Raw genomic sequence first — 26229 nt, forward strand, 5'->3', positions numbered from 1 at the left:
AAAAGCTCTATTTTCATCTGGTGTTTCTTTTGAAACCTAAAAAAATACGTCAAACACTGAAACTACGAACACTCTACTTTTGCAAAACACAAAAATGGGAGTTTTTCGTTGCGGATTTATTTAATATTTTGCCGATTGACAATGGGACTATAATCATACTCACTTTTCTTATGGATCTTTAAGCTTCCGAATTTTAGCTATGAAAACACTGCTATATTACAATATGTTCCGGGCATGATTTTCAAAAACACGACTTGGGGGTTATCTGCACGTCAAACTTAGAATGGAAATGGTTATAAATGTTCCCTTTTGTGATAAAACATGAGCCGAAAAAAGTTTTTGGTGATTATAATACTTGGGATTTTTCCTGCATTGATGTTTCTTTTATCTAGCTTCAGTGATTTTAAAGAAGGTAAGTGGTAGGCCTATTACCAAGTGTGCTAGACATTAGTCATGTTTTACAAATTGGGTTTGCCTATCTGTTTGGGATTTCTGCTGTCCAGATAAAAATACAGTAAATTCACAAAATAGTAGCTCACCAGAAGGACAAAAAAGTGATCAAACTGCTCCTTGGTATCTAAAAGGCAAAGGGTATTAAAGTGAAGCTTTCAGGGAATGCTGATGGGAGTGTTGAGCTCAATCAAAGCACACTATGTGCATATATGTTGTCAAATGAATGTATCTGAGGAACAGCTTAGGCTATTAAGTTGGTACTTTCAGGAAATGATGAGGGGGATGATCATTTGACCAAAAAGCAATGTGTACACACTCCTACAACTATTTTTCTACTATGACTCCTACTAAGACTAAAGGCTCTAAAACAGAAATCTCAGGAATTGCTGAGGGGGAAGTTGAACTAAATCAAAATATGTTTATGTTCACAAAGGTGTTCAGAAGGGCCTATCAGCAATATCTTAGGAACTGCTTAGAGTATCAGGTTGAAACTTTCAGGACATGATGAGGGGAATGTTCAACTGATCAAAAAGCAGTATATGCATACCACTAGTGCTAATACTTTTACTACCACTCAGGTATAGAAAAAGTTGCAGAATTAAACAGAATTTCAAATGCTGCCAACACTTTAGTAGCACAACTTGATTTTGACAGCTTTTCTTTGAGCAAAAAGCACAGAGTATTAAGTTGAAACTGACAGGGCATGTTGCAGGAGATATTGATTTAACCAAAAAGGCAACATTTGAGGGTACTACTACTGCTAAAGCTATGGGTCTTAAGAAAATAATTTCAGTGATGTTGAGCTAAGCAAAAACACACTATGTGCATGGAGGTTATCAAATGATGTATCAGTAGTTTTCTGGAAACTACCTAGGGTATTAAGTTTAAACTTTCAGGATATATTGAAAAAAAAAACAAAGGTGCTTTATGCATGCTGCTACTATTACTACTAAATGTGCTACTACAACTATTACTACTACTGATGCTATTTCTATTAATTTCAAGTTCTCAGGGAATGTTTAGGAGCCTGTATAACTAAATCAAAACACTTTATGTGCATGTAGGGTGTCAAAGGATTATATCAGCAAAATATCTCAGGACTAACTTGGAGAATTAAGTTGAAATTTTTTGTGTGTGTTGAAGGAGATCTCAAACTAGCCAAAAGGCACTATGTACATGCTACTACTACTATTACTACTGCTACTACTGAGGCTAATTATACTAAGGTGAAACTTTTGTAGAATATACAGGGGGAGTTTGAACTAAATAAAAGCACAATTGGTGCATGCATGTTTCCATAAGGATATACCAGCAAAATCTTAAATTTTGAGTGCATGTCAAAGGGATTTTGAACAAACAAATAGGTACTATGTGCATACTACTACTACTTTTAAGTTGAAACTTTCAGGGCATGTTCAGAGGCTGATGAACTAATGAAGTTGAGCTATGTGCATACTGCTATTACTATGGGTATTGGTATTGAGGTGAAACTTTCAGGGGTTGTTGAGGGGGATATTGAAAAGAAATCAAAATACACTATGTGCTAGCAGGTTATCAAAAGGGCATACTCTCAGTAGCCTATATTGTAAACTGCTTAGAGTATTAACTTGAAAGTACCAGGACATGCTGAGGGGATTTTAAACTAACCAAAATGGCACTCTCTGAACACTGCTATTACAACTACTGCTACTACTAATTACCTTAATCACACTTACCAGCAATAAGGAAAAGTCCTGTGAATGCTAGTCATTGATGATGATAACTCAATTTGTTAGGTGAATCACATACAGTGAACCAAGGTGTCTTACACTAGTCTTTATCAACTTCAGACTTGAAGACTTCAACACTGGGATACATAATAGCTTTCTGGTTAAGGGAGTCCTATAGGCTGATTATGTGGTTAGAAAAGAATTTTTTCAGTCTGGTTTTAGCACATTTTGAATAAAGCTTCAAGGGGTGGTCTCTGGTACTTGGTGAACTGACTATCTGGAACAGGTTAGGGATCACACTCTGGTCATGTACTAACTTGTATGTCATTAATACATATCCTTGCCTACATCTATATTTGAGAGATGGCAGTTTAAGCTGATATGATTGGCTTGGATATTGAAGATGTTGAAATTCCCTTATGTATTTAGTTGCACATTGCTGCACCATTTCTAGAATCAATATATCACCCTTATTGACTGGATTTGCAATGCACATCCCAATTTCTAATTTCAGTCTGATCAGGGCCTTTAAGAACTTGGGATCATAGCTTGAGATGTGCTTGAAAATGGTCTTTTTATTAAACCAAGAGTTTGGTTGGTACTGGCTGCTATATACTGTGCATGGAAATAAAACATAAGCTTATTGTCAACCAAGACTCCCAGATCTTTTTCACTATGACTACATATGAGTGGCTGTTTTCAGCTATCACTGGATTCCATAAAATACTGGCAGAGAGAGCTATTTGCTCCAAAACGAATGACTCCTCATTTTTGGATATTAAATTCAAGCTGCTAAGATTTTGCCCACTTCAAGAATGCATCAAGATCAGCTGGGGTGGCTATGGTACTTTGAGGGACATCTGTGTACAAGCAAATTTAATTCTCTATGATTCAAGGCACATAGTTATTGAAAATATTAAATAAAGTTGGACCCAAATCTGTTCCTTAGAGGACTCTACTTTTTACATCTGTTGATTGTGAGAAGAAGACTGATCTATTGTCACCAAATACCTTACCATCTGCTTTCTGTTTGTAGGAAATTGCATTATCCAGTTAACAACATCATAATGGATGCCCACTGCACAGAGTTTAGAGTTTAGTCTCCTATGGCAAACTTTATTGAATGCTTTGGCCAGATTGAATAATAACATGTCAGCAGGAGATCCCTCATTCATAAATTTTGAGACTTGCTCATATGTGTCAATGATGTTAGTGTCAACTGATTGATTAGAACAAAAAGCCATGTTGATTAGGTATAGTAGGTTATTAGTATTTAAATGAGCCATAATGGCTAAATTGGCTATGCCTTCAAGTAGTTTCCCAATTGCTGAGGTAAGATTAATTGGTTGATAATTTTAGATTCATTTTTATTGCCCCCTTTGTGTACAGACATGATGTAAGCCTCCTTTCAATCCTGCAGAATATATTTTGCACTATGGGATTTTTGGAAAAGTAGAGTGAGAGGATGCAACAACACTGCATACGTCTTGTGTAGTAGCCAGGAGGCACTCCATTCATCACTGTAGATTTATTTGGGTTAATATTCGTCAGTTTGACTGCTGCAGCAGTTTTACTGCTGATGATGAACACTGTATATGTGTTTGAAATATCCAGTTAAATAATTTTATATTTTGGTGAGCTCTTTTTTTAACTGTTTTACTTTCGTTATGGAAAGGCATTGTGGTCTTTGAAGTTATCTACATAATAATCCACTTGGTTGCAATTCTTTTTGTACAGCTTCCAGTATTTCTTTTTTCTATTTCTGGCATTTTTAATTTCTTTTGTAATATATGGGAGGGTCTTCAGTTTTCTTTTTCAATATACAGAAGAGAGATTTTCAATAGCTCCCAATAATATTCTTTTCATAGTTGACCATGACTCATCTACATGCATATATTCAATATAAGACCATCACATTGTGGCAATTCATTACAGATTAGACTGTAATCAGTATACACATATTTCTTAAATTCTGATCTATAATGTGGATAATCTAGAACTGCAACCTGTGGCAATGTGATCACTTGCTCTTTTTGGTGGTAGAGGGTAGTAATCCACTTGGTTGCAATTCTTTATGTACAGCTTCCAGTATTTCTTTTTTCTGTTTCTGGCCTTTTTAAATTTTTTTTATAATATATGGAAGGGTTTTCAGTTTCCTTTTCCAATATACAGAAGAGAGATTTTCAATAGCTCCTAATAATATTCTTTTCATAGTTGACCATGGTTCTTCTACATGCATGTGTTCAATTTAAGACCAATCACATTGTCTCAATTCATGACAAATTAGACTGTAATCAGTATAGATATATTTCTTGAATTCTGATCTATGGGGTACAATTTGAAATTGCAACCTATATCACTGTGATCACTTGCTCTGTATAGTGATAGGGGGTCAATGCTTAGTATAGATTATTGGTTCTTTACTAGTAGGAGGTCAATTAATGGAGCGTTTTGAGCTTTTCTATGTCTAGTTGGGAAGCTAACTGCCTGATACAGGAATTACAGATATTCCAGAAATGGCTATATTGAATTGTTTTCTGAGAATCCAGGCCCATTGACCCAATGAATATAGATAGATTGGAGTCATCAACAAGAATCATATTGCCTTGATGCTTCATTTTATTGTCAATTGATGTACTGATAGTAGCAAGGAAGAGCTTGAAGCTGGGGAAGTGGGAACTGGGGAACTCTGCATGCAACCTATATAAAAGGGCCCAAAAGGTATGAGAACTGAAATCTACACTTGCTCAACATATAGTTCATAGTTTGAATTAATATCAGTGTCTACTACCTTAAGAGAGCTTCAAATATATACAGCTATTCCTTTTCCTCCTATATTAGATAAGTCAATGACCAGAGTATGATCAAGACTCTGGATCTGAACATTTCCAAGAGGGGTTTTAGTCCACTTAGCTTTTATCTTACAAAAACTATAAACGTCTGCTTTTTCTGTCGAGAGAGTATACCACTGCTACTATCACTACCACTCCTGCTTCTACTCCTGCTAATAAAATTACTACTGTTGTTAATGCTAAGGGTATTAAGGTAAAACTTTCAGAGAAAAGTGTTGTCTTCTAAAAGACCAGAATATAATTTGCACTTCACTGAAAACAAAAAAAAAAACATTTAAGCATCTTCTCTTTTATAGCAGTATTTGATTTTAACAACTTAATGAATTTAAAATTATTAAGACTTTCAGAAATGAATATCAGTATACATCAAACTGTCAATCCACATTCATTTATTTGTTTTTTTTTCAGTTTTTTTTTTTTATGTTATGAAAAATAAACACATAGCTTGAAATGAAGACTGTTTTCAGTATTGTGCAAGTTATGTTTGGGTCTTTTGAAGGGACAGGGGGCATTAGCCTTACTTGTCTTTGTGGTAGCTCCTGCTTATTCTGAGTTTGACTTAGTTATGCATTGTAATTTCTGTTTATTCCAGGATCTATTAATTTACTGACATTGATTTTTGGTAGTTTCAGGCTTGAAAAATTATTTATTTTATTTCTGCTCATGTTTGGTTTAATATAGAATTGTAGCTCTATAATTTTCTCTGAAAAACTTTTGTTGTAAACATTTTTTTTTAATTTATCCATCACAGCAATCAACTGTTTTGTGGTGATTCTAAATATGTAAAAAAAAAATTGTTTCAAAAATACTTATTGAAAATTATAAGCCTGAGAAACTTCACCTAATTTTAGAGAAAGGGAGAAAACGCCCCCATAAATGGTAGAATCTTGATGAAAACTACACCATCAAATCCAGCATATCAGAAAACCATGCCCCAAATGTTTCAAGCTCTTATCCACAAATTTCGAATTTTTTCTGGAGATTGTCAGAATGTGTGCGTTTTTTTTTCTAACCATAGGCAATTATATCAGACCAGTAGTTTTATGTTATCAGGAACAGGCTAATTTGAACAGAGATTGAAAGTTCCAAAAGAGATTGTACCTCAGTAAAGCAGTATTTACTGTCATACTGTTATTTAAAACAACTTTGGCTCACAAAGGGGAAAATGCTATCAAGAAAAAATTCTGAGAAAGCCAGTTGATTCAGAACTATTATCAAAAGCTGCTTGTTAGAGGAATACCTATTTACCTATTAATGGAGAACTATTGGATTTATCAATTACCTGTTACAAGATCAATGAAAGAATCGTCAACTACCTGTTTAGAAGAATTAACTTAAGCTACCTGTTCAGCCTCCCAGTTTTATGTAGTCCATTAAAAAGTAACTGGTTGATGCGGTTTTTTGTGCTTCATTTAACTTAGTTGACTTATTGGAGGCTTATGAAATTATGTACAGTAGTGTATAGTTGTACAAGAGCTTTAGGGAGGTAAGTCATTGGATCTTTCTTTGAGTAAGGGGGGGAGTGCTGGAGCCCTAAAATTGCTTTTTTATGCGACATTTTTAACTTTCAGTGGGATTTTGTTAAGATAAAAGTGGGGAGGACAACCCTTTTTTCCAAGGACCAGTTTTTGGACTAAGCCTGCTAAATTGCTACTGGGGATGGGAGCTCTTCTATTATTGCAGAAATTGTACCAGCAAAGACCATGGTGACGTGCTTATCTGTATAGAAGAGTGGGCATTCTGCATAATAACGATTTGTTTGAAGAATTCCTCATTGGAAACCATCAAAACGATGGATGACCTTAATTTCGTTTTTATACTTCAGACATCCCCCCCCATCCACCCCCCCCTGAGAGATATTTCAAGGAAAATACTTTTCATGGATGATTTTTATTCTTGAAACTTTGAATAGTGACCCTTACCAATAGAAACCACAACCTAATACATGTAGCTTTGATTACATTATATGTATCAACAGAATCTGCCATTTATGTTGATTCACATGCAATAATGTGATAAATTCACATTTACTCATCAAAACTATTGGCATATGAAAATGTGCAGTATTTTAGACAGAAAAGAACTAAACAGCCATTTGAAAAAGTTAAGGCGGGATGCCATCTTGATGAAAATAATATAATGAAACTTGACAACCCTAAAGGTATTATCTCCAAAACAAGGATGGTCACAGATTTGTATGTTTTTTTTTTAGGACTATTACATCCAAATTTCAGACTTTGATTATCAAAAAAGGTCTTATTTATGCAAGAACTTGTATTTTTTAAGTAAAAAAAATTACCATACCACAACAAAGCTCTGAATTCTGGTGTTTTGTCCCACAAATCAGCAAATTTCGCCCAGACATAGCCAAAAATGTTATTGTGAAAAAAATATCATAACTATTGAATGGTTGTTAGGATAGCCTCCAAGTCTTGTAGCTAATATTGGCTCACAGAATAACATTCTTCCACAAACATACACACATTTCGTAAAAAATTACCCATTGCTATTTTATACAATAAAACTTACAGATGTAGTGTTGTGTTGTTGCACACCAGCTATCAGGTTTGATGCCAGCAGATTCTTTGACTGGGGTACCTAAAACCTAAAAAAAGGCTCACATTTTCAAAATTTTCATGAGAGGGATTACAGATGACTAGAAGGGAAGGACCTTTCAAGTGAGTTTAGATCTAACCTCTAACCTCCCTTCATTTGGAATAACGCATTGCTAAATATGACTTATTGCCCCTATTGATCCCAAATCTATGCTCAATTAAATAAAATAAAAGTATTTTTTTTAACTGAAAGTAAGGAGTGACATTAAACCTTAAAACAAACAGAAATTATTCCGTATATGAAAGGGGCTGTTCCCTCCTCAGCGTCCTGCTCCTTAAGCTATCAAACTTTAACTCTTTCTATCAACTCTACTTTTTAAAACAGTAAAAAACTTTAGCGTGAAGTGTGGGGCGTTGAGGATGGAACATCGCCTATCATATACGGAGTAATTTCTTTTTGTTTTAAGTTTTAATGTTGCTCCTTGCTTTCAGTTAAAAAAAACTTGTTTTTATGGCACTTGGTATCTAGCAAGTGACATATAGCGATCGCAAATTCTGTCAGTCAGTCTGTCGGTCTGTCTGTCCTGGTTTTGCTACTTTAGGCACTTCCAGGTAAGGTAGGACGGTGAAATTTGGCAGGCGTATCAGGAACCAGACCAGATTAAATTAAAAATTGTCGTTTCCCTGATTCGATCATCTGGGGGGACTGGGGGGTCGGTTAAATCGGAAAAATGAGAAAAAATGAGGTATTTTTATCTTACGAAAGGGTGATCGGATCTGAATAAAATTTGATGTTTGGAAGGATATCGTGTCTCAGAGCTCTTATTTTAAATCTCGACCAGATCCGGTGACATTGGGGGGGGGGGGGAGTTGGGGGCGAACCTAACATCTTGGAAAACACTTAGAGTGGAGGTATTGGGATGAAACTTGGTGGAAAAATAAGTACAAGTCCTAGATACGTGATTGACATAACCAGAACGGATCCACACTCTTTGGGAGAGTTGGGGGGAGAATTTTTTCTAATTTCACAAAGGCTGTAGAATAAATAATTGAAATTAATAAAATTACTTTAGTGTAAAGAGCAAGGTATTAGGAGGAGGTGAACTCCTCATATGCGTAATAATTTCTGTTCGTTTTAAGTTTTAATGCTGCTCCTTACTTTCAGTTGAAGAAACTTTTTCATATTTATTTTTTCATTGCTCTTTAAAAAAATGCTAAAAAATCCTGCACTTCCTTCATGGAAATTTCCTTTCCCCATGAAAAATTCCTCCATGGAAAGTTCCCCCCGCATAGCCTCTTTCCCAATCAAAAAAGTCTCCCTGAAAGTGTCTGTACACTTCCCAATAACCAATACTATGCGTAAACACCGGTCTAAGTTTGTAACTTGCAGCCCCTCCAACGGGACTTTGGGGAGTAAGTCGTTCCCAAAAACATAGTTTTTAGGTTTTTTGGCTATGTTGAATAAAATGGCTATCTCAGAATTTTGATCTGGTGACTTTGGGAAAAAATGAGCGTGGGAAGGGGTCTAGGTGCCCTCCAATTGTTTTGGTCACTTAAAAAGGGTACTAGAAATTTTAATTTCCGTTAGAATGAGCCCTGTCGCTACATTCTAGGACCACTTGGTCGATTTGATCACCCCTGAAAAAAAAATAGATACCTACCTGTGATTGGTCTTATGGCAAAAAATACAAAATTCCATATTTTTACAGATAGGAGCTTGAAACTTCTACAGTAGAGTTCTCTGATACGCTGAATATGATGGTGTGATTTTTGGTAAGATTCTCTTACTTTTAGGGGGTATTTTCCCTATTTTTCAAAATAAGGCAAATTTTCTCAGGCTTATAACTTTGGATGGTTAAGACTAAATCCGATGAAACTTATATATTTAAAATCAGCATAAAAATTGGATTCTTGTAATGTATATATTAGCATCAAAATTCAGTAATTTCTTTACAGATCTCATCGCCATTAAAAATGAAGTGGACAATGTAAGATGGAAGTCGGCTTATGAAAGAAATCACTGATTACTATGCAAAATATTTTTTTCGCCCACATAGTTTTTATAATCACATATGTGATTAAGAAGTTAAATAAAAGAGTGTATGTGTTAGTATGCATACATATGGGTTATGTATTTTCAATAAACTACTACTGCTAACTACTAATAACTCACTGCAGCACCAAGCCGCCTGAGGCCAACACAGCTACGCACGCTCTTCCTCCAACCTAATCTATTCAAGGCCTCCTTCTTTACAACCTTCTAGGAAGTTCACATTTCCTTTAAATCTTTATTTATGACATCCTCCAAACCCAGCCAAGGACGACCTGCTTTCCGCATAGCCCCGGCGGTTGGCCAAAAAGGACAATCTTCGGCAACCTGTCATCCTTCATATGCAGAACGTGGCCTAGCCATCTCAACCTTTCTTTCATTATAGCCCTAGAAAATGGGATTGAACCGTATTTTTCGTACAACCTACTGTTTGAAATACGGTCAGCCAGCCGGGTACCCAGAATTCTCAATAAAGCACTTATTTATTTGAAAATCTTCCTTTTTCCTTCTTGATTATTTGAACTCTTGTTGTTTTGAACATCTCATTAATTTAAACTTTTCTTCTGGTCCCTTGAGTTTCAAATTATTTAGAGTCGACACTTAAAAATTTTGTAACATGACTTGTGCAATAGCGTCTATTCATGTGGCATTGACAAAGACTCACACTCAATTGTAAAGAGTGGGGGTAGGGAGCCCTTGTGATAAATGATAATTTATGGTGATTTTTGGTTGTTATCTTGCTTGTACATTTATTTAGAAAATCATGCTTCTTATATTTAATTGTTAATAAAATTCACCTGGTAGAGATGTATTTGTAAATATCTTTGTAGAAACAGATTATTCTGGATTCACGCACTGCATTTTTTTTTTCATTTTTGATGCAAAACAACTCACACACAACAATTCAGCAAACATGTAGGATGTATTAATGTGTAGCATAAATCCAATGCAAGTTATAAAAACAGATACACGGCTTGAAATTGAATGAAAAGCAAGAATAACACTTATAAGATCCCTACATGTGAAGTTTTGTATTTCTGTTTAGCATTACATAGCAGGAAAGCTATGAGAAAGTAACATTAATTTTTACAAAGTATCCATTTTCTCATAAGCCTTCGGTAAATGTTTGTCCATGGTTAGTAGAAAGAAAAGAAAAGACAGACAATCACGATGGATATTTACGCCTGTATAAAACTAGGCGTCTTCAGCACTAAAACACAGAAATGATCAAAGACATATTCCATTACAAGAGAAAAGAGCTAAAATCTAAAACAAAAATTGTCCCTGTCACTTGAAAACACAACTGCATCAATGAATATAATTGTTTTTGCCTTTAGTTAATAGTCACTACCTAGTGAATATTTTTTCCGTTTCTAATAATCCTGTTTCTTTTAGACAATGAAAGACATCTTGAACTGCTTCGGAATATTGGGGAACTTAAAGGCCGATTAGAGCATTTAGAAATGCGTGTTAGCTATAGAAAAGCTGAGCAGTTCATTGAAGTTTTAAGCATCCATAATTTAACTAACAATAGTTCTGGCGAATCATTTTTGAAGATGCCTTCTGCTTTCCATTACCTGCCACATTTAACGAATAATATTAATAGTACAAGAGTCAAACTCCACTCTCCTGTCAAACCTGGTGGCCGGCCTCCAGCTACTTTAGTTTTTGGTAAGTCCATCTACTTTAATTTTGGGCTTTAATTTCCACCTACTTGAACTATAATTTTGTGCTTATTATTTTATCTACTTGATCCAGTTTCCCATTAAAATCGGTACTACCAATCGTGATTAGGGCACGTTAATGTGAAAATCCTATCCATAGAAAAAAAAAATTAAAAAAGTCGGTAATGTAAAAGAATAAACAGGATAACTCTTATAATAGTATATATTCAAAGCACAACTAACCTTCTATGATTGAGTGAGTTAGGGCTTATTGCATTTTTAAAGCAATAAAAGGAATTGAATCTATTAGAATTTTTTCACAACTCTTTACAGATATTATTCATAGTACTTGAATTTACTGAATTAAAGGGGTAACTTCCTTTTGTGAATACCACCAGCCAACTTTGGTGAAAATCAAACTCTTGAAATATACTCTTAATGTGGTTTGATTTTATACTTTTGTTCTGTTATATTTTCCTAATGAGTTGTTGAACACCAGCTTTGAGAAGAATCAAATGCTGTATCTAGAATATGCACTTGGTGTGTTTATATTTCGTAGTTCTATTTTGGCATCAGATTAGTAATCAACCGCCTCAGAAATTATAAAATATCACTTCTGGTGGAAATCAACTAATCCACCAGCCATGAATTATTTACTTATCAAATTTTGCCTTAGGACATATGTTTGATCACTGAAAACCAGTTTCTGGAAATTTCTGTAGGATTATGAATTGAAAGAGGCGCTATAAGATAAGCGATTGTGAGTTGATGAGATGATGTCTGTATTTATTTGTTGGAGGGAGACCTTGTTCTCCAATAATCTCTAATTATACTTACTAATTGATTGCTTAACAAGACAGAGTCAAAAGAAGTGCACAATGTCTAGTTAAATTTGCACTCTGATTCGAAATTCCAATCGAATGAGCCCCTTCCCAAGTTTCTATGACCATCCATCCGTAAGAAGTGACAGGGAGAAAGCTATTGACCATTTGTTGGGCCCTTTTTAAGGGGAAGCAATGTAATTTTTCTATTTTTTCTTCTAAATTGGGCTTCCCTTAGTCCAAGGACTAAAGAATTTATGTTTCAAGCCGAAAAGGGGAAAAAAGACCCAAAATGCAACCAATTTTTGTTCTATATATTTTTTTTGTACATTTCAGCTGCAACCTTCAAACTGTTCAGGGACAAAACAAATTTTGGGCCATTTTCGAACCCCAACACATACACATAACACAATGCTTGATTCTTTTGACTCAGCGAACGATCCCTGGTAGTTTCGAAAAAAATATTTTTAAATACCTAGCAATTTGTATTATTTATGGCCCTTGTCACGAGAGCTATGGAAGTCATATCATCCCTGGAGGAGTAATTATTGGTCCTCTTGACTGTTTTGAGCAAAATGGCTATCTCAAAATTTTGATTGGATGTCTTTGGGGGTTACGGGGAGGGGAATAGGTTGTAGAAAAGGGCAAAGAGCTTGATTGCCCTACAATCACTTTTCATTCTTACAAAGGGTGCTAGAACTCTCAATTTATAATCGAATGAACCACTTCTGAAATTTTTACTATCACCCTTTCTATACAAAGTGGCTAGGTGAAAAGAGTAGTACATGGAAGGTTTATCTCTCTTTACATAGGCAGTGCTAGCGCATTCGAACAAATTGTATTCCAACATTAATTTAATATGTTTTAATAATAACGTTTGCCAAACTATTGTTCAGGCAATCGTTATAGCTCTTTTGCTACGAGCAAATACAATGAATGGATAAAGATCGAATAGAGATAACGGTCTTATTTCTGATTGATTAAAAAGAAATTCCGCAAAAGAAGTTTTTCAAAGAAAAGTAAAGAGCTACATTAAACCTAAGACGAGCAGAAATAAAGTCAAATAGGCTAATAATTTAAGCGTAAAAACGAGCATAAATCACCATCAATAAATTTAAGTTTCTCACCATCCATTTCTTCCATCACACTTCCTTTTCACTTACAAATTAAATAAATGAAGATATGAAACGGACATAATATCTTAAGCAACACAGTGAACAAAACAGAAAAAAAAACTAACAAACGTTTAATAATAAAAATAGTCCAAATATTTCAACTTGCCGTCTGTAAGACTTTTTCGACGATTAAAAATAAATTAAACTAAATCAAACATAACATATAAATAAAATAAAAGGCAAAAAGAAAAAAAACACACGAAAACAAAAAAAAAAACAAAGAAAAACTCACTTATTAATACTTTAGGCTAAAATATGTCAACTGTTTGTCACTTACAAATAGTACAAAAACAAGCAAAAGCAGGATAACTATGCAGCAGAGACACTGTTCCTTTATTTATTTGCAAATAAAATCTAATAAAGTGAAAGTCTCTTTATTTAAAAAAATTACATATGACTTAGGTTATTATTGAACACAGGTAAACAAAACTTTCTTGCGTATTATAAATTGAATGAATGTTTTCATTTCTTAATCTAGCTAAAGCATGTTGACTCTTTCTAGAGTTTAAATTTTGACCTTTGCTTGTAAGGCAGAGACTTGTTTGGGGCTGATGATGCAAAATGTCATTGTTTAAGGTGTTTGAGGGCTTGCCCTGTCTTTTAATTTTTCCCATTATTTAGTAAGGATCCTATTGCTAATTGGGGTTTAAAAGCAGTTTTATGTTATGTTTTCTTAATTTTTAGGATAGAATAGGAACATATGGTAAAGTTGTGGAATTGATTTTTCTATTTAATTTTTGTTATTTAATTTCTATTTAATTTGGTTGACACTATAGGTCTCAGAGGAATGCCTACTTTTATGTATTTTTGGTAAACAGTATATTTTTGGGCAAACCGATCCTTTTGGAAAATATTTCCGCACGCAACTGTGATGTAATATTTTCATTGCCTCATACGATTCCGTTGGGTTTGTTGCAAATTTTTTTATAAGCCAATTTATAATTGAGTATCTGATATCTGATATCAATTATATCTGGTCGAGTAATTGATGATATCGTAATCATCGTTTTCTAGAATTGCTATAGCATTGCCTTTATCAGGTTTTGTAATAGATAGCCTATTGTTTATTTTTGATACACAATCAATGTACACATGTGTACTATGTGATAAAACGTTTACAATTTTGTCCAACAAGCTCGAACAATATGAAGAGACGATAGAGGAATCTACCGCAGGAATAGAGATAGAATCTATATTAATTAAGCGAGCTAGTAAATGCAAAGCTTTTTCAGGTTTGTATATAACTTTTTCCACCAATTTAGAGGATTACCAATGGGATGAGTTTTATTTCCATTGTTAGCAAGCATTTACATAAATTATGTAGAAACATTAAGTATAGAAACATACTTTTTTGAACCTTAATATTTTCATAAGATGACATAGATAATATTTTGGTTATTAGGAATTATGAAGAATCAGAAGTTGAAGGTTTTTTGGAACATTTAAATCATTTAAGGGGTGGTAGTAGTGGTGGTAGTAGCAACGATGGTAATAGTAATGGTAGTAGTAATAGCCCTGAAAATTTCGACTTAGGCCCTTTGCCGTTTCTAAGATATTGCAGATACACTTTTTTGATAACTTGGATGCACATGGTATATTTTGATATAGCTCAACATACACTTAAAAATTTCCTAAACTGTCATTTTAATACCCTTTACATTTTCATTCCAGCCCTGGATAAGACATTCCCCTCTTTCTCAATAACAAATACTATACGTAAATGATGGACAAATCGCATAATTTATAACACTTGTCCTAGGGGCTACGGGGGAATCATGTCACCTCCAGATGTATAGTTATTTGACCTATCAACTATTTCGAACGGAATGCCTATCTCGTTATAGGATTAGCGTTGAGGAGTGCATCTAAAAAGGGCAAGGGAGGCTGGTTAACCTCAAATCACTTTTGACTGTAGAAACTGGGCGGTAGAACTTTCAATTTCCAAACAAATCAGCGAATGGCAGCAGTACTTTTAAAGCTTTGTTTAACTAAGTTTTATATTCTGTGTGGAAGAATCAACCAGAATAAAACAAGAGATACAGTCTAAAATTTATGTTTTAATGTAGTATCTCAGAATAATTCAATCAATTTTTCCTTTTCAATACTTGTCAATTCAAATTCCTTATCTTATTTGTCGATATATGGATTATGTATCCACGCAAACCTTGTAAAACCAAGATCATTGAAAATTGAGTCACCGAATTTGAAAATTGAAGCAACAAACCATTCATGTGTTCCACAGAGATTTTGCAGGTTTTAACTGTTTTAAAAAGTAGAATTGTGGCAAAGAGTCAAATGTTAGCGTAAAGAGCGAGGGATTGCGGAGGGGACAACCCATTTCATATACGGAGTAATTTCTGTTCGTTTTAAGTTTTAATGTCGCTCCTTACTTTCAGTTAAAAAAACTAGTTTTTTTTATTTAATTTCTGAACGTTTTTGAATTAATGCATGTTTGATTTTGGCTCTCCGCACATAAATTATTAAAATAAAATTTGTATATTAATTCTTTTTTTGGCTAAATTACTTTCTCTTAGTTTTGATCAAACGATTTTGAGAAATAAGGGGTGGGGAAGGAGGCCTAGTTGCCCTCCAATTTTTCGGTTACTTAAAAAGGCAACTAGAACTTTTAATTTTTAACGAACGTTTTTATTAGTAAAAAATATACGTAACTTAAGAATTAACTTACATAACACACTTTTATATTCTTATATTTTATAATGTATACGAGGGGGTTTGTACCCCCGTTAATACCTCGCTCTTTACACTAAATTGTAAGTTTTGTCCCAATTCTTTAAGAATGACCCCTGAATTAGAAAGGCCGTAGAATAAATAGTTGAAATTACTAAAAATACTTTAGCATAAAGAGCGAGGTATTTATCTCCTCCTAAATACCTCGCTCTTTATGCTAAAGTATTTTTAGAACCCCTTATATGCGTAATAATCTCTGTTCGTTTTAAGTTTTAATGCTACTCCTTACTTTCAATTGAAAAAACGTTTTCATGTTTATTTTTTCATTGTTTTTTTATAGTAATGTTAGAAAATCCTTCGCCCTTTTCATTGAATTTTTCTTCCCCCATGACATATTCTTCCAAGGAAAGATCCTCCCACGTAGCCCCTTCCCCTCAACTCCACCCCCAAACCAAAAAAAATCCCCCTGAAAACGTCTGTACACTTCCCAATAACCATTACTGTATGTAAACACGGGTTAAAGTTTGTAACTTGCAGCCCCTCCCCCAGGGATTATGGGGGAGTAAATTCTTCCTAAAGACATAGTTATCATGGTTTTCGACTATGCGAAACAAAATGGCTATCTCAAAATTTTGATCCGTTGACTTTTGGATAAAAATGAGCGTGGGAGGGGGCCTAGGTGCTCTCCAATTTTTTGGTCACTTAAAAAGGGCACTAGAACTTTTCATTTCCGTTAGAATGAGCCCTTTTGTGACATTGTGGGACCACTTGGTCGATACGATGACCCCTGGAAAAAAAACAAATAAACTCGCACCCGTGATTTGTCTTAAATACGAAATCCCACATTTTTGTAGATAGGAGCTTGAATTTTTTCTATAGGGTTCTCTGATACGCTGAATGCGATGGTGTGATTTTCGTTAAGATCCTATGACGTTTAGGGGGTGTTTCCCCCTATTTTCCAAAATAAGGCAAATTTTCTCAGGCTCGTAACTTTTGATGACAAGGACTAAATTTGATGAAACTTATGTATTTAGAATCAGCATGAAAATCCGATTCTTTTGATGTATCTTTTAGCATCAAAATTCTTTTTTTTTTAGAGTTTCGTTTACTATTGAGCCGGGTCGCTCCTTTCTACAGTTCGTTACCACGAACTGTTTGATTGGTTTGCAAAATAAGATATCTTCAATTATATTAGTATCGTCAACGTATCAAACATGTGCAATTTAATGTGTGTCTTTAGCTACATCAGTAGCTTCATCTACTTGTATGAAGAATTTTGAAGAACGCATCCGAGAAACTAATTGGTCACAAATATTTTCAGGTATATCATCAATTCTTCTGCCAATTGTATTAACAGCAAGTGGTATTTTTCAAAGTTGATTCGAATAACATTGGCCAAACGTTGTTTTGGCCATAGCAATAGCTGCTGGAAAAACTAAAATTTCTGCTATTGTCTTGGGTTTTTTACGTTGCGCGATTTTGTACAACAATAGGTATGGTGCTAGTAAGACATTTGATGGAACATGGATAGTTTTTGAAATTATGCTTGTTTTCAGATATCTCATCCAATTTTCTTTAAAAAACAAAATCTAAGAGCTCATATGGCACTTGTGACGAGGCGAGAAGAGCTAAGAGCCAAGAGATCATATGGTATGAGCTCTAACAAAATTCTATGAATCAATAGATTGATTTAAAAAGGAAAATAATAGGCTTAATGCCGGTCAAGATTTAAAATAAGAGCTCTGAGTCACGATGTCCTTCTAAATATCAAAATTCATTAAGATTCGATCACCCACTCGTAAGTTATAAATACCTAATTTTTTCTAATTTTTCCTCTCCCTTTACCCCCCCCCCCCCCCAGATGGTCGAATCTGGGAAAACGACTTTATCAAGTCAAATTGTGCAGCTCCCTGACACGCCTACCAATTTTAATCGTCCTAGCACGTCCAGAAGCACCAAACTCGCCAAATCACTGAACCCCTCCCCCCAACTCCCCCAAAGAGAACGAATCCAGTACGATTCTGTCAATCACGTAACAAGGACATTTGTTTATTCTATCCACCAAGCTTCATCCCGATTCCTCCACTCCAAGTGTTTTTCCAAGATTTCCCCCTCCAAATCCCCCTAATGTCAAAAGATCTGGTCAGGATTTGAAATAAGAGCTCTGGGACATGAATTCCTTCTAAAAATCAAATTTCATTAAGATCCGATCATCTATTCGTAAGATAAAAATACCCCAATTTTCACGTTTTCCAAGAATTTCGGTTTCCCCCTCCAACTCCCCCCAATGTCACAGGATCTGGTCGGAATTTAAAATTAGAACTTTAAAGCACAAGACCCTTCTAAATATCAAATTTCATTAAGATATGGTCACCCTTTCGTAAGTTACAAATACCTCAATTTTCAAAATTACCCCCCCCCCCCCAATTCCACCAAAGAGAGCAGATCCGGTCCGGTTATGTCAGTCACGTATCTTAGACAGGTTTCTATTCTTCTCATCCAGTTTCATCCTGATCTCACCGCTTTAAGTATTTTCTAAGATTTCCGGTCCCCCCAACTGCCCCCCCCCCAATTACGCTTGATCCGGTTGAGATTTAAAATAAGAGATCTGAATTACGAGGTCCTTCTAAATATGAAGTTTCATGAAGATCCGATCACTCCTTCGTAAGTTAAAAACACGTCATTTTTTCTTATTTTTCAGAATTATCCCCCCCAATAGAGCGGATCCGTTCCAATTATATAAATCACGTATGTAAGACTTCTGCTTATTTTTTCCACCAAGTTTCATCCTGATCCCTCCAGTCTAAGCGTTTTCCATGATTTTAGGTTCCCCCACCCCAAACTTCCCCCAATGTCACCAGATCCGGTCGGGTTCAAAATAAGAGCTCTGAGACACGATATCCTTCTAAATATCAAATTTCATTGAGATCCGATCACCCGTTCGTAAGTTAAAAATACCTCATTTTTTCTAATTTTTCAGAATTACCCCCCCCCCCCCCGCAACTACCCCAAAGAGAGTGGATCTGTTCCGATTATGTCAATCATGTATCTGGGACTTGTGCTTATTTTTCCCATCAAGTTTCATCCTGATCCCTCCACTCTAAGTGTTTTCCAAGATTTTAGGCTTCCCCCCTCCAACTCCCCCCAATGTCATCAGATCCGGTCGGGATTTAAAATAAGAGCTCTGAGACACAATATCATTCCAAACATCAAATTTTATTAAGATCCCATCACCCGCTCATAGGTTAAAAATACTTCATTTTTTCTATTTTTTCCGAAGTAACCGGCCCCCCAATCTCTCCCCCCCCCCAGATGGTCAAATCGGGAAAAAGACTATTTCTAATTTAATCTGGTTCGGTCCCTGATACGCTTGCCAAATTTCATCGTCCTAGCTTACCTGGAAGTGCCTAAAGTAGCAAAACCGGGACCGACAGACAGACCGACAGAATTTGCGATTGCTATATGTCACTTGGTTAATACCAAGTGCCATAAAAACTCTTGAGATCCATCAGTGAAATCAAATTTCATTGAGATCTGATCACCCGATCGTAAGTTAAAAATACCTCATTTTTTCAAATTTTTCAGAATTACCCCCCCCCCCCCCCAACTACCCGAAAGAGAGTGGATCTGTTCCGATTATGTCAATCATGTATCTGGGACTTGTGCTTATTTTTTTATCAAGTTTCATCCCGATCCCTCCACTCTAACTGTTTTCCAAGATTTTAGGTTTCCTCCCCCTCCAACTCCCCCCAATGTCATCAGATCCGGTCGGGATTTAAAAAAAGAGCTCTGAGACACAATATCATTCCAAACATCAAATTTCATTAAGATCCCATCACCCGCTCATAAGTTAAAAACACTTCCTTTTTTCTATTTTTTCCGAAGTAACCGGCCCCCCTACCCCCCTCAGATGGTCAAATCGGGAAAACGACTATTTCTAATTTAATCTGGTCCGGTCCCTGATACGCTTGCCAAATTTCATCGTCGTAGCTTACCTGGAAGTGCCTAAAGTAGCAAAACCGGGACCGACAGACAGACCGACAGAATTTGCGATTGCTATATGTCACTTGGTTAATACCAAGTGCCATAAAAACTCTTGGGGCTTACCAACGTATTCAGAATGAACAGTTTTAAGGCGCCGTTTGAATTTATCGGGTCTCATACTATCAGCAGCCAAAACTTTGGAACGCAACAAACACATTGGTTTTTATGGCGCTTGGTATTAACCAAGTGACATATAGCAATCGCCAATTCTGTCGGTCCCGGTTTTGCTACTTTAGGCACTTCCAGGTAAGCTAGTACGATGAAATTTGGCAAGCTTATCAGGGACCGGACCAGATTAAATTAGAAATAGTTGTTTTCCCGATTTGACCATCTAGGGGGGGGGGGGAGTGGGGGGCCGGTTAATTCGGAAAAAATAGAAAAAAATGAAGTATTTTTTACTTATGAGTGGGTAATGGGATCTTAATGAAATTTGATTTTTGGAATGATATTGTGTCTCAGAGCTCTTATTTTAAATCCCGACCGGATCTAATGACATTAGGGGTAGTTGGAGGGGGGAAACCTAAAATCTTGGAAAACACTTAGAGTGGAGGGATCGGGATGAAACTTGATGGGAAAAATAAGCACAAGTCCCAGATACATGATTGACATAATCGGAACGGATCCGCTCTCTTTGGGGTAGATGGGGGGGGGGTGTTGGTAATCCTGAAAAATTAGAAAAAATGAGGTATTTTTAACATATGAACGGCTGATCGGATCTCAATGAAATTTGATGTATAGAAGGATATCGTGTCTTAGAGCTCTTATTTTAAATCCCGACCGAATCTGGTGACATTGGGGGGGGGGGGTGGTGGTGGGAGGGGGAAACCTAAAAAAAACACTTAGAGTGGAGGGATCGGAATGAAACTTGGTGGGAAAAATAAGCACAAGTCCTAGATACATGATTGACATAACCGGAACGGATCCGCTCTCTTTGGGGTAGTTGGGGGAGGGGTTAATTCTGAAAAATTAGAAAAAATGAGGTATTTTTAACTTACGAACGGGTAATCGGATCTCAATGAAATTTGATATTTAGAAGGATATCGTGTCTCAAAGCTCTTATTTTAAATCCTGACCGGATCTGGTGACATTGGGGGAAGTTTTGGGTGGGGGAACCTAAAATCATGGAAAACGCCTAGATTGGAGGGATCGGGATGAAACTTGGTGGGAAAAATAAGCAGAAGTCTTACATACGTGATTTACATAATTGTAACGGATCCGCTCTATTGGGGGGGGGGGGTTAATTCTGAAAAATAAGAAAAAATTACGTATTTTAACTTACGAAGGAGTGATCGGATCTTCATGAAACTTCATATTTAGAAGGACCTCGTAACTTAGATCTCTTATTTTGAATCTCAACCGGATCAAGCGTAATTGGGAGGGGGGCAGTCTGGGGGAACCGGAAATCTTAGAAAATACTTGAAGCGGTGAGATCAGGATGAAACTGGATGGAAAGAATAGAAACCTGTCTAAGATACGTGACTGACATAACCGGACCGGATCTGCTCTCTTTGGTGGAATTGGGGGGGGGGTAATTTTAAAAATTGAGGTATTTGTAACTTACGAAAGGGTGACCAGATCTTAATGAAATTTGATATTTAGAAGGATCTTGTGCTTTAAAGTTCTAATTTTAAATTCCGACCAGATCCTGTGACATTGGGGGGAGTTGGAGGGGAAACCGGAATTCTTGGAAAACGTGAAAATTGGGGTATTTTTATCTTACGAATAGATGATCGGATCTTAATGAAATTTGATTTTTAGAAGGAAATTATGTCTCAGAACTCTCATTTCAAATCCCGACCAGATCTTTTCACATTGGGGGGAGTTGGAGGGGGAAATCTTGGAAAAACACTTGGAGTGGAGGAATCGGGATGAAGCTTGGTGGATAGAATAAACAAATGTCCTTGATACGTGATTGACAGAATCGTACTGGATTCGCTCTCTTTGGAGGAGTTGGGGGGAGGGGTTCAGTGATTTGGCGAGTTTGGTGCTTCTGGACGTGCTAGGACGATTAAAATTGGTAGGCGTGTCAGGGAGCTGCACAATTTGACTTGATAAAGTCGTTTTCCCAGATTCGACCATCTGGGGGGCTAAAGGGAGAGGAAAAATTAGAAAAAATTAGGTATTTATAACTTACGAGTGGGTGATCGGATCTTAATGAATTTTGATATTTAGAAGGGCATCGTGACTCAGAGCTCTTATTTTAAATCCTGACTGGCATTAAGCCTCATATTTTCCTTTTTAAATCAATCTGTTGATTCATAGAATTTTGTTAGAGCTCATACCATATGATCTCTTGGCTCTTAGCTCTTCTCGCCTCGTCACAAGTGCCATATGAGCTCTTAGCTCTTGTTTCATATTATCGTTAATAATATTAGTAAATCCGAAAGATAGCTAGGATAAGTCGTATTTCCTTGTCTTGAGAAATCTAATGAAGGAAAGAGGTGATATCGATCTCCCAGATGCCATTTTAGGGAGATGTCCAATAGTTTATAAGTGACTGTGACAGTATTGAATATAAATACAAATAAAACACAACTCCAGGGATTGGTCAATGATCCCCAGAGCCAAATTGAGCCCCTGGAGGATGTCGCGTATTTGTATAAATATCACTGATTATTGACAGAACAACAAAGTGTTAAACTTTGAAACAGAAAGAATACTGAAAAAGGCACTGTGCACTACAGGAAAAAAGAAAAAAAGAAGAAGAGAGAATCCTCCAAAACATTATTCATTTGTATTGGTAGAAAGAAGATTTTTTTTTATAGTTGTGTGGAAATGACGGAACTGAAACATAATTTTTTATTTCCCGTGGTATAATGTTGAATAATTTCAATCCAACTTGTGCTAAGATCAGAATTTCTAAGGTCATCAAAGGTCAGTGCCATTTGGAGAGGGACAGGGTGGAATAACACAATTGTGAAGAGCCCCTAATATCCCTTGACATATCTAAGTCCCAAATCTCTGGCATATGAGCATATTTATTATTTATATAGTTGCCATGAACGGCTCTGTGTACAGTTACAATTAGCCTAAAGTACCTTATCTATTTCTGTCTGACTGCAAGATCCTTCTTCTTGATTGAATTTTTCGAACTAACAAAATTCACCCTGTCTGCTTGGCTACTTTCGTTGTGATTCCATAACATAAGCGAAGTTTCATTACATTTTTATTAACTTTTCAATCTGAGTTTGTAATAAGGATGCAGTGTCTTGCGTTTTTCTTTTTAGAAACCAGAAGGGGATGTTCACAAAAAAGGTGTCAGGGTATTATGCGTATATATTATCTTTATTGGGACGGTAAACTTTTATTTTGAAGGAATGATGCTGAAGATGCGGGGTGGGGTGCTAAGTTGCGAAATGTTTAGTTGCACTATATACGATAAAGTACGATGATATTTTTTTCTCTCTCTCATTTTTTACGTACAAAACTTCAGCAATTATTTGAAAATCGCTTACTGGGACTAATTTTCGTGGCTCCCTTTAGATTAGTCCATGCCTCCCATTTTGGAAAACGTCGACTTAGGCAGTGCTACTGCGCCTCCTATAGACTCTCGAAAAAACGAATCTAAGATATTTGTCCTTTTCATTTTTGCCAAAACGATAAGATATGTAAACAAAAAGATAATGCTGACCATCACAGAACGGGATACTATTTGAAAATAATGCTTTCAAATTATTTTGACGGGTCATAGGAGAAACAAATTAAGTCACAAAAATCCTTATTTTTTTGCACATGTGCACCCATTGAGTATTCAACGGAGGAACGGTATTAGAGAATTGTTTGGAGGCTTGTATGAAACCGTCTACAACTACATTTTAGGAATTAACATTTTTATAACATCTTGGTATATCATATTATATCATGACTGTGATTTATCATAGCCATAATGCTCGGGTGTATCATAGCATATGGGTGTAAGAATGTTCTTGGGGCATCGTTAGAACAAAATTAGGGTGAGGGAACCCCCTCCCCTCTATGTCTCTTGTTTGCATGGATGTTTTCTTATTTTATTTATTTATTTAAAAAGTGAATTCACATCTTGTTGTGCTACAAAAAAGTTTCTTTAACAAGTTTTGAGAGCAATATATATATATATATATATATATATATATATATATATATATATATATATATATATATATATATATATATATATATATATATATATATATATATATATATATATAAGTGAATTCACATCTTGTTGTGCTACAAAAAAGTTTCTTTAACAAGTTTTGAGATATATATATATAGAAAACCCTTAGAGTGGAGAGATCGGGACGAAACTTGATGGGAAGAATAAGTACAAGTTTTAGGTACGTGATTGGCTTAACCAGACCGGATTCGCTCTCTTTGGGGGAGTTGGGGGATTTCTAGTGCTTTGGCGAGTTCGAGAATAAGCACAAGTTGTAGATACGTGATTGACGTAAGCGGGCTGGATCCGATCTCTTTGGGGGAGTTGAGGGGTGTCTAGTGCTTCGGCGAGTTCGGTGCTTCTTGACATGCTAGTACGATGAAATCAATAACTCTAGTACCGAGTCTAATTTTAGGTTCTGACCTCGTCACAAATGCGATATGAGCTCTTGGCTCTTGTTCTATGTGTCTCCCGTTACCACCAAAAGCTTCGTTAAAAGTTGAATTTCCCATTTTCCTTCGTTTTTAGGGCACTTGGTATCTATCAAGTGACATATAGCGATTGCAAATTCTGTCGGTCGGTCGGTCTGTCTGTCCCGATTTTGCTACTTTAGGCACTTCCAGGTAAGCTAGGACAATGAAATTTGGCAGGCGTATCAGGAACCAGACCATATTAAATTAGAAATTGTCGTTTCTCCAATTCGATCATGTGGGGGAGAGTGGGGGGACGGTTAAATCGGAAAAATAAGGTATTTTTAACTTACGAAGGAGTGACCGGATCTCAATGAAATTTGATGTTTGAAAGGATATCGTGTCTTAAACCTCTTATTTTAAATATCGACCGGATTCGTTGACATTGGAGGGGGGCGGCCTAAGACCTTGGGAAACGCTTAGAGTGGAGGGATCGGGATGAAACTTGGTGGGAAAAATAATCACAAGTCCTAGATACGTGATTGACATAACCGGAACGGATCCGCTCTCTTTGGGGGGGTAGGAGGGTTAGTTCTGAAAAATTAGAAAAAATGAGGTATTAAATTTTATGTTTGGAAGAACTCTTATTTTAAATCCCGACTGGCATTAAGTCTCTGATTTTCCTTTTAAAGCAATCTATTGATTCTGAGAATTTTGCTAGAGCTCAAACCATATGAGCTCTTGGCTCTTGTTTTGAGATTTATGTGGTTGTGTAAGTTTTTGCTTAACCAGTTCAAACTGTCAGATTCCATTCTCATCGTTCTTGGTACTGCAAAAATATATTTGATTAATTTATTAGTGACTCCAAACAGAGTTTCCTTTCCTTCTTCGAAGCCTTCCTTTTAGAATTGTTAATGGTCTGCTTCTTTTTATCAGTGCCGATTTAGTCCGAAAAGAGAACGCAATTCTAATTTGCAATTGAATTCTAAGACCACACTGTCTTACCGTACTACCACTACTACTAACAACTCACCGCTGCACCAAGCCACCTGAGGCCAACACAGCTACTAGTTACTGAACTTTCTTTTTTTTTTATTTGTTATGTCAAATTATCCTGTATATGAAGTGAGCTACCACCCTTCAACTCCCCTCTGTCCGTGACTAGTGTTTTCCTGAAAGCATTGAAAGTGCAGGAAACACAGTCAGTTGGTAGTTGTAACTGTTTATTTACCAATGGCTGTTTAAAGTATTGAACAAAACTGTTTGGTTTTATAATTGAAATTAAATAAAAAAAACTAGTTTTTTTAACTGAAAGTAAGGAGCGACATTAAAACTTAAAACGAACAGAAATTACTCCGTATATGAAATGGGTTGTCCCCTCCGCAGTCCCTCGCTCTTTACGCTAAAGTTTGACTCTTTGCCACAATTCTACTTTTTAAAACAACTAAAAACTTTAGCGTAAAGAGCGTGGGACTGCGGAGGGGACAACCCATTTCATATACGGAGTAATTTCTGTTCGTTTTAAGTTTTAATGTCGCTCCTTACTTTCAGTTAAAAAAACTAGTTTTTTTTTTTTATTTAATTTCTGAACGTTTTTGAATTAATGCATGTTTGATTTTGGCTCTCCGCACATAAATTATTGAAATGAAATTAGTATATTAATTTTTTTTTGG

General features: G+C 35.9%; 1 protein-coding gene across 1 annotated transcript in view; it reads left to right on the plus strand.

The window, feature by feature from the left end:
• Positions 1-215: 215 nt before the first annotated feature.
• The window catches only part of LOC136034640 (alpha-1,3-mannosyl-glycoprotein 4-beta-N-acetylglucosaminyltransferase A-like), a 60753-nt gene continuing 34739 nt past the window's right edge, over positions 216-26229 (plus strand). The window contains exons 1-2 of the mRNA XM_065715941.1: positions 216-412; positions 11015-11290. Of these exons, the coding sequence (XP_065572013.1) occupies positions 322-412; positions 11015-11290 (367 nt within the window). The 5' untranslated portion in view covers positions 216-321. The remainder of the gene's footprint in view (positions 413-11014; positions 11291-26229) is intronic.

The sequence above is a fragment of the Artemia franciscana genome, chromosome 13 (assembly GCF_032884065.1).
Source record: "Artemia franciscana chromosome 13, ASM3288406v1, whole genome shotgun sequence".
NCBI classification, from domain to species: domain Eukaryota; kingdom Metazoa; phylum Arthropoda; class Branchiopoda; order Anostraca; family Artemiidae; genus Artemia; species Artemia franciscana.